At 33.2% G+C, this 10,028-nt stretch overlaps 1 protein-coding gene across 1 annotated transcript; it reads left to right on the top strand.

Moving 5' to 3' along the window:
* The first annotated feature begins 6,906 nt into the window (after positions 1-6,906).
* Positions 6,907-8,770, top strand: LOC109340768. Its single transcript, XM_019578505.1, has 2 exons — positions 6,907-7,114; positions 8,303-8,770. Exons 1-2 carry the CDS (start codon positions 7,095-7,097, stop codon positions 8,637-8,639), a joined length of 357 nt encoding a protein of 118 aa, XP_019434050.1. The 5' UTR covers positions 6,907-7,094; the 3' UTR covers positions 8,640-8,770.
* Positions 8,771-10,028: the final 1,258 nt, after the last annotated feature.

Raw genomic sequence — 10,028 nt, 5'->3', positions numbered from 1 at the left:
AGTTACTTTATAACATTTTCCATGAGAAAGTAAAGCATCAATTGCCATGTATTCTTTTCAAATTTTCCTCGTTGGTGAAAGTTAGTGTGTGCTTTTATTCTACTAGAACCTTTTATGCTACTTGAACCTTTTCTGAGAATCCATGGATATGCCTTGGATGTTTCGTTTTGTTTACCATCTTCATAGTAGCCTCACAAATATTACACCCTTCTGAAGGTAATTAAATTTGTGTAAGCCTTCAAAATTTGAGCTTTCATGTTTCTCTTTGTTCTTTCCAGCCTGTGATATGCCTTTTGTAAATTCAATATTAAAATTTGAACATCCTACTTATTACCACACTAATGACAACTTCATGTTAATTATTAACGTATATTCATGTTGTATATATTTTGACTCGCAATATAAACTGTTAATTTAATAGCGCATAATTATGATTACGCTATTAATTTTGAAAATTAGTTCAATTTAACAGCGCATAATTAAGGTAGTACTATCAATAGATTCTATTCAACAGCTCATAGTTGAGATAATACTGTCAATTAGATTCTATTCAACAGCGCATAATTGAGATAGTGTTGTCAAATAGATTCTATTCAATAGTGCATCGTTCATGAAGCGTTGTTGATGTGTTCATGAAAGTGAGTAGTAAAAAGATGGATACACAACAACAACAACACAACCCTTAAGAAGTATTGTTGAAGAGGTCAATACAACAACGCTACCGTTAATATGCATTGTTGAAAAGGTTAATATAATATTGCAACCATTAATATGTGTTGTTAAATGGATACTACAGTTTAAATATCTAAAACATGAATTAGTTCCCTCTATGCTCTCAAACTTAATCGAAATGAAATCTTCATACTCTCAGCAAACCCCCAAGCTCTCATAAACCATCATTATCTCATAAACCATCATTATCTCATAAACCATCATTATCTCATAAACCATCATTATCTCATAAACCATCATTATCTCATAAACCATCATTATCTCATAAACCATCATTATCTCATAAACCATCATTATCTCATAAACCATCATTATCTCATAAACCATCATTATCTCATAAACCATCATTATCTCATAAACCATCATTATCTCATAAACCATCATTATCTCATAAACTATCATTATCTCATAAACCTCAAAAAACTTCATCAATGGCTTCCCAAGGTGGCGATCATGGTTCTCATAGTCGTGACGAAGCTACACCGACTCCACAAGACAAGCAAATCGTTGTTCAAAAATGAACTCCACTTGGAATGACTTCCATAAAGAATGTCATTCAGTCAAGACGTAAGGATGTGAAGATAGAAGTTCAATGGAACTCTAAAGGCCAACCATTAAACTTGAAGGGTGGCAATTCATTGGTTAGCTACATTGGGATTGTGGTTAGGCAGAATGTGAAGCTAATATTCAACAAATAGACTGATATAGGGAATGTTGTGAAAGAGCATATTTGGAATGAAATAACAGTAAGTTTATTTGCAATTTTTGTATTTTTATGTTATCATGGTATGTACGTATATGTGTTATGTTTTCATGAATGTACGTATATGCATGTGTTTGTATGCAATAAAGTTAATGTATATGTGTTTTCAGTCAACTTTTGATGTTGGTGAGGATTTTCAGAAATCAAGTAATGAAAACTGCAAGAGCGCATCCAAGCCTTTATATCCATACCAAGCTTTTCGAGCGGGGTATAGAGGAATTGAGGAAAAAATTGTAAGTATTGTTAGTTTGTAAGTATATTATTGATTATGTTTTATATGCATATATATATATATAATTACATTATTATTGGTTATGTTTTGTTAGTAGTTGGCAAGGCTCTCCGACAATTCTGAACTGATGCTGAAAAATTACTCAGAGATGCTGATAGCAATGTCAACCTAAAACCTCTAACTAAATATGCAAATATCGTTGATGAAGAGGATTGGAAGACTTTTATTGGTGGATGCCCGTAAGAACAAGGATGGTGTCATCAACAATGAGCAAGTTCAAGAAGCGGCAAGACGTGTTGTAAGTGCTCATTTTTAATTATACTTAATTTTCATACTTTATTTATCAAAATGTGATTAATTAACATTATGTTTTTTCTTGATTTTTCAGGTTGCCCTAAAAGAAAAGGAGGCACAGCTGGATAATCGCATAATACTTGACAATGCACTAGGACTGCCTATCTATCCTAGCCGTATCCGAGGTGCAGGTTTTGGGGTTAGCCAGCGAACATTTATACCCCATCTAAAGCGTGCAACCAAAGCCCAAATGAGTCAGGTTCAAAATCAATTTGGAGGGCCTCATACAATGTTTCAACGAATTTGAGCAATCAATGAAGGTGAAGTAAGTTGAGTGGTAACGACTAACTAGTGTTGTTGGCATTGTTCATTCAACCATCAATGAGAGTTGCACACCTACACCTTACAACATTCCCATTCTGATTCTCATTCCAAAGGGGAAGCCCTGACATGCGCTGTTGTAAAGGATAAATACAACATCGCTTTTTATAGACAGCGATGTTGTACATTCTTAATACAACAACGCTATGTGTGTGATGCGTTGTTGTATTAAGGTGTTGTTTGAGAATATTTATCAATAATAAAACATCGCTTTTCTTTTAATGCATTGTTATATATATGAAATAAAAAAGCACAACAATAAGCACTATTAATAAGACATATAAAATACGATGTTTATGTAAGACCTATATGACAGCACTTTGTGGACGATGCGTTGTTGTATTTGTGCATTATATGACAGCGCTTTTCGTGTGATGCGTTGTGGTATATATTCAATACAATTGCGTTTGAGCAGTGCTATTAATTATTACAATATACTACTACGATCAAACAGAAAGCGCACGAAAGCACTGTTATACATCTAAAATAAGTGTTGTTGAATGACAACTCCGGCGTAGTGAAAAAATCAATAAATATAAAGTTGTATAGTAATGATAGAATTCTATAGTAATGAATTAGATATGCAAAAGAAAGTTATGCATATTTGTTTTGTGTTCCAACACATGGTTTTAGAATTGTGTAATTAATGAAAGATGAAAAGTTAAGCCATAAAGTAACCTAAAGAACAACTACAAATCTTCTTTCTTCCTAGTTCCTTTGTTTAAATTTATCAACCTTTATATATCAACCATGTTATCCCAGTGGCACTGTTATTTGAAATCACACACACATACAAGTTAACAAGAATTGCAACTACAAATTTCAATTACAAATTAGAAGTAAATTTGTTCAGAAGTTTACTTTTCCGCACTACATTCAACACAAGACAGTAGCTATGTTTCACGAACACAAAGGTTCTTCCAAATTCAAGAAACTTGTATTCATAAACAAGTATTTGGATTGGCACCAAATGCCATACATTACCAAGGAGAGGTAAACTATGCAGAAAATCTTCTCAATTTCCATCACACATTAATTTCCTAGTAGAGAAAACTCACAATAGAAAAGAGTTAATCAAAGGAACATGGAAGAAAAAAGTTTTATTTAATGAAATTGTGGAAAGTACCCAATAATTTTTAAGAAAAAAAAAAGTAAGATAAGCTATAAGCTATTTACACAAATGTATATGCGTAAATGTTGATCAATATGACTCAGAATTTGTAAGAAATATTTATTAGGCAATAAGGATGATTATTCATTATGCAATAAGGAGGAGTATTCATTAGGCAATAAGGAGTATTCATTAGGAAATAAAGAGCCAATATGGTTGTTAGGAATATTTCACCTACAATGTTAGAGCAATTATGTGACTCATTATGCTATTCATGTAGGAATTCATTTTTTTGCATCGGTTTTCTTTTCCATGGTGTATAAATCATGTATCTTGTTAATTAATAAGATTAAGCCTTTTACATAACACATTTCTGCTCTGTACTTGTGCTTGCTACATAACCAACAAATTGATATCTATAGTTATATCTTGAGGGATCTGTGAAGAACAAACACAAACCAAAACCAAAATCAAACACAAACACAAACCAAAACCAAACACAACCAAAAAACTTCCTCTATTATCTTTTATTGGCTAAAATTGTCAAAATGAATCCATAAGTAGTGACTGCTTCATTTTCACCTCTACCGTTCACTAGAAAGAATTATCATGTATGGTCTGTTAGTATGGAAGCTTTCTTGGATGCTAATGATATGTGCGAAGCTATTGAAAAAGATTATGTTATTCCAACTCTTCCATACAATCCATTGTTGCACAAATTAAAAATGAGAAGGAGATGAAGCAAATAAAGTCCAAAACAAGAGCATGTCTATATGCAGTTGTTTCACTCACCATCTTTAACAGGATAATGACACTCAAAACAGTCTGTGAAATCTAAAACTTTTTGAAGCAAGAATAGGCCAATGAAAGGGTCAAAGGGATGTAAATGATGAGTTTGATCTGAGATTTGAAATACAAAGGATGAGAGATTCAGAAACAATCAAGGAGTACTTTGGTAAACTTCTAGCCATTGCCAACAATGTAAGACTTCTTGGTACTCAATTTTCTGATTCTAGAATAGCTCAAAAGATTCTAGTTACACTTCTTGAAAAATATGAAGTTGCAATTTTATCTCTAGAAATGTCTAAGGATATGTCAAGCATCACCTTGGCAGAAGTGTTGAATGCATTACAGGCACAAGAACAAATGAGGCTTATGAGGAAAGAAGGATCAATGGAGAGTGCTTTTCAAACCAAATTACAAAGCAACAATGGTTGGAATGACAAAAGAAGGAGGAAAAATAACTACAAAATTGCAGGTTTTGCAAACAACAAATACAATAACCAAAGTAGCAACAATGAAGTCTTTCCACCTTGTTCCTACTACAAAAAAACTAATCATCCATAAAACAGGTTTTGGTGGAGACATGATGCAAGATGTTATAAGTGTGGCCAGTTAGGGCACATGGAAAAAATATGCAAGTTTGAACAACAACAAGGAGAAGTTAAGGTTGTTGATGATCAACCAGAAAAAGAGCAATTGTTCGTTGTATCATGCTTTGACCCTATCAGTTCTACAGAAAGTTGGCTCATTGAAAGTGGTTGTACAAACCACGTGACTTTTGATAGAGAGCTCTTCAAAAGCTTGAAATTTACAGCTCCAGAGTCAAGGAGGAGTGTTGATTAATATGACTTAGAATTTGTTAGTAATATTCATTAGGGAATAAGGAGGACTATTCATTAGGCAATAAGGAGTATTCATTAGGAAATAAAGAGTCAATACGGATGTTAGAAATATTTCACCTACAATGTTAGAGCACTTATGTGACTCATGATGTTGTTCATGTAGGAATTTGTTCTTCTATATCAGTTTCTTCCATGGTATATAAATCATGTATCTTGTTGAAGAATAAGATTAAGTCTTTTACATAACACATTCCGTTCTGCACTTTTGCTTGCTATATAACCAACAATAAACAAAATCAATATTATGAATATGAAAGGTAAAAAGAACAATAAAAAGACAAAATGATCAAAAATTGTCTTTTATCCAAAGATCTAAGAATGAGAATAAGGAAAGCACTTTTTGGAATGTTATTTAGTACAAAGGAAATATCCAAATCTCTCTTCTTTTTTATAGCGGATAATAAATTTCAGGCACGAGGAAGCCATATTTTAGCTTGAATACTGAATGGAACCCCTAATCAAATATAACCTCAAATCAAACAAAACCCCAAATCAAATAGAACCCTAAATCCCATCCAAAATCAAACACAACTCCCAAATCAAATCCAAAATTGAGTTCATGTCATATATTATATGGACCAAACATAATGAAGTGTAATATCAAACTCACCATGGAAAGTGAAACCAAATGAGAGTATGAGTGGGTGAAGAATGAAGAATAAAGAAGATAGGAAATTGGAGTGAACCCCTTAGTGTGAGTGGTGATTGGAGAGTGAACCGAAATTTGGGATAAGAAAGTGAATATGTTAACGAAAAAGGAAGTTTGGGATAAGAGGAAGGGAAATTGAATGTGACAAGAGGAAGTATGGGAAGTGTTTTTGTAATAGGAAAGTAAAATAGAGAACAATTTTATAAATTAATAAATAACAAATTTATTGATAATAGAGAAAGATTTTTGTAAAATTGAAAAGACAACGATTCGAAAATCATGGTCAATTCACTGAATAGGCAATGATTTTGAAAATGTGATCTTTAAGTATCATAGGCCACAGTTTTGAGAACTACTACAGCTACGATTTCAAAAATTGTGATCTATACAATGAATATGCAATGGTTGTAAAACCATTGTCTAATGTACTTTAAGTCCACGGTTTAAAAACCGTTGAAAATGAAAGCGATACATAGACTAAAAATGTAGTAGTGAGTGGAAATAATGTGTCGTAGCAAATGTGAGAGATGGTTTAGAATAAAGAATATGAGTGTTTAAATAATCACATTTTAATAATTTTAAGAGGCACGATTAAGAAAAAGGAGAACGATTTATCTACAAGTATTAGACTATGAGAAATTTCTGTTACACATCTCAGAACCTAATTTCAAATGAAGCTTAGACCTTATGATGCATTAATTTCATGTTTCCTCGGGGTGACTATGCATGGAATGAAAATAACATTGTAAAGGACTAAAATAAATCCCTTTAATTTTTCAGTGGTTGTGACTATATATGCATGTTCCTATACAACTTTCACTTTTAATTAGAATTGGTGAGTCACAAGCTAGAAATAATATGAGATCCCTTAAAAAAATACCCTTATAATGATTAAAAATGCCAGTAAAGCAGATTGAGTGGTACTCCACCCTGGATCCAATTCATTTGCCTTTTTTAATGTCAATTCATTTGCCTTGATGTAATTCTCCCCTCATTTTGCGTTTCAAGCTTAAAACATATGGTCTCAAATTGTTTATTTAGTAATACCACATATTTGAAACAACAAAAATGAGTTTGTTAACGACCCAAGATTTTAGCTAAACAACTTTATTCAAGTGAACCTTCATTAATTTCTCATTTGTGACAAGAATAGCAAGTCAGATTAATTCTCTCCCTCAATCTGAGAATCCAAAGCATCTTCTGAAGCTGGAAATTGACTCTTGGGAGGACATCATCCTCGTTTATGCATGCCTTCTCACGTGCTTAGGTAAGAAGACGCTTATGGTTTCTACCAACATTTTATTAATGGGATTCTTTTGCTTTCACCATCATCCATATAGAACACACGCATATTGAATTATTTAGAGAATTTGAGGATGGGTCATTAGCATTATTTCGGTTTTACTTATAGATGCACATGTGCTACACATAAGATAAACAATACATCCTTAAAGAAAAAGTTACAACAAATCAAACAAGGTAAAGGAATACAGTATTAACTTGTTTTTTTGGTTTATTGATTTATGTGACACGGTATAAGACATTAACAATCAGAATTTTTATTGTTAAAAAAAGAGTATTAACATTTTTTGGGTTTATTTATATTAGTGTTGATAATGAACCGAATCAACTTGGTTTTCGTTCAAAACTCGATTCGTTATTTAGCTCGATAAACTTTAGTTCATGCACCAAATGAACTGAATTTGAGCTAGAAATTGAGCTCGTTAAATAAACGAGCCAAACTTGAGTTGAATATAGTTCGACTCGTTTGGTTCATGAACTGACTCGATATATATATATATTTAAACTAATTTTTAAGTTTATTATGACTCGTACATTATTTTTTTATATTTATTGTTATTATATATATAAACAAGGTTATATTTATATATATATAACTTTTTTGAAGAATTTTTTTTTTTCAAAATTTAATTAATTATTTGAGTTTTTCAAATGAACCATTCGAACTGAACCGAACCGTTCACGAACTTTAACCGAGCCGAACTCGAGCCGAGTTTCGAACCGAGCCAATCCTTATCGAGTTGAACCGAGCTGAACTCTGATTCGACTTGTTTCCAACCCTAATTTATATTACCTTAACACTTTTGATAAGGGATCAGATCTAATATATTATATAGTCAGAGGCTAAGATGTAGAGATCTTTTTCCAACAATAGATTATTCTCAACAACTTAGTGGTTCAGAACTCAGCATTTTCACTCCGTAATTTATTAAATCGTGTAAAATAATGTAAAACTAACCCCCTATGTGTCCTAAATAATCGTCTAATGCCTCTGAAAAATTGAAGGCATTTGTTAAACTTTGAACCCCAAGAGTTTTTTAAATTTGAGGAGCTTCTTGCATGTTAGCATTATGTTTTAATTGATTAAAAGTTAATAACTTCGGCCTGGGATTAAAATTTCATTGGATCTAATTCTTTGCTACTTTTGTATTAGAAAAAGATTAAGCAAGAAAATTATGGAGCAGAATGTGGAGCGAAAATCCCCAAAGTTAGATGTTAAAATCCCTTTGGATATGGATGGTCTCAAGAAGCACTCACATACTCTTGTGTCACAAACGTCTACACCACTAGCTAGGAAATCTGCAAGTGTGAGGATGGACTGTCTATGCTCACCCACCACACATGCTGGCTCCTTCAGGTGCCGGCACCATCGGGCTGGTTCAGGAGGAATGCATCGCGGTGGATCTGTTGGCTCTAACCTCTCAGAATTGGCCGCGAAAGCAAGTTCAATCAGTGACTCACTTCATGCTAGTAACTTGCATTTCAAGTAATTTGGTGCATAAATACATCCGTATATATATTTCTATATACTATCCAATTGCTTAAGATGGTGCCCATGTGTTTTTCAAAAGTCCTAACCTTTTTCAAGGATATGAAAGATTATTTCTCTTGTACAAACTCATCAACATGTACCCAAGTTATTTGTGTTGTGATTTAAAAACTCATTTATGTTCTTCCAAATATGGAAGCCTTCTGTATGAATTAATCCTAGATTGACTAGCTTTTGTATGGTATAGCAATGACAGTATAAATTGATAAAGCCATCATTATATTTGTAGCATGAAATGGGAAACCCTAATGACTAGAGAAGGGTTTTGGGAAGAGAGAGAATTGGGTATTAGAATTTAAATGAATATTGAATCAAGAGTAAATGTATGTTTATTGATAATCACTAAGCCTTCTTATTTATACAAGTTTCAACGGTAACTTTATAACAAAGAAAACTAATCTAACTAACTTAAGAAAATAATAACTTCCTAATTATCACATATCAAAATAAAATGTTCTACTACAATTTCATTCTTCTAGAAATATCATGAAATTCGCCTTGGTGGCTCCACTGGTGCACCCAATCAAGCCAGCCTAATGCACAAAAATGAGCACAGGCTTATGGACCATTTCTGATGTGCCATTTTTGGCGCGCTTGATAGCTAGGTTCCTCGGTCAAATGTGCCTTCTGATGCGCTCACCGTCTAGGTCATGGCCTTGACTTCTGGTGCGCCTGATGCGCCACAACTCTTGGTCATGATCTCTAGCATGGTCAATGGTCTCGGTCACGATATTATCCTAGCACGGTTATGGCCTGTATTGTGACTTGGTCATGACCTTCATTTGGCTCGGTCACGACTACGTTTGTGACTCGATAATGGTCACGACTACGTTTGTGACTCCAAGGAACATATAATATTCAGAAATGAGTTTTCTAGTATCAAGGCATGTTGCCCAAATAGAGTCATTATATTCTTTAATTTGTAGTATGGATGCAGTGGGATAAAACAATCCATGTTCAGGTGTACCTTTGATGTATCTAAGAACTCTAGTCATAGCTTTATGATGATTTATGTTAGGGGCAACCATGAATTGACTAAATTATTGGATGACAAAACTAAGATCGAGTCTAGTGTTAGTGAGGTAGAGTAATCTCCCAACAAGTTATCTATATAGTTTAGGGTTAGAGAAGAGAGCACTATCTTTTTGATGCAAGTGAGGATGTTTGACCATGGGAGTAGGCATAACTTTAGAGTGTAGGAATACAATATCATATAGAAGGTCAAGGGCATACTTCCTTTGGCACAATGTAATTCCATGCTTAGAATGAGCAACTTCAAGGTCAAGAAAGTATTTGAGTATTTCAATATCATTGATCTTGAATTGAGAAT

The sequence above is a fragment of the Lupinus angustifolius genome, unplaced genomic scaffold (genome assembly GCF_001865875.1).
Source record: "Lupinus angustifolius cultivar Tanjil unplaced genomic scaffold, LupAngTanjil_v1.0 Scaffold_244_6, whole genome shotgun sequence".
Taxonomy (NCBI): domain Eukaryota; kingdom Viridiplantae; phylum Streptophyta; class Magnoliopsida; order Fabales; family Fabaceae; genus Lupinus; species Lupinus angustifolius.
Note: the sequence above shows the minus strand (reverse complement) of the source record. Positions and strands in the feature narration are given on the sequence as shown.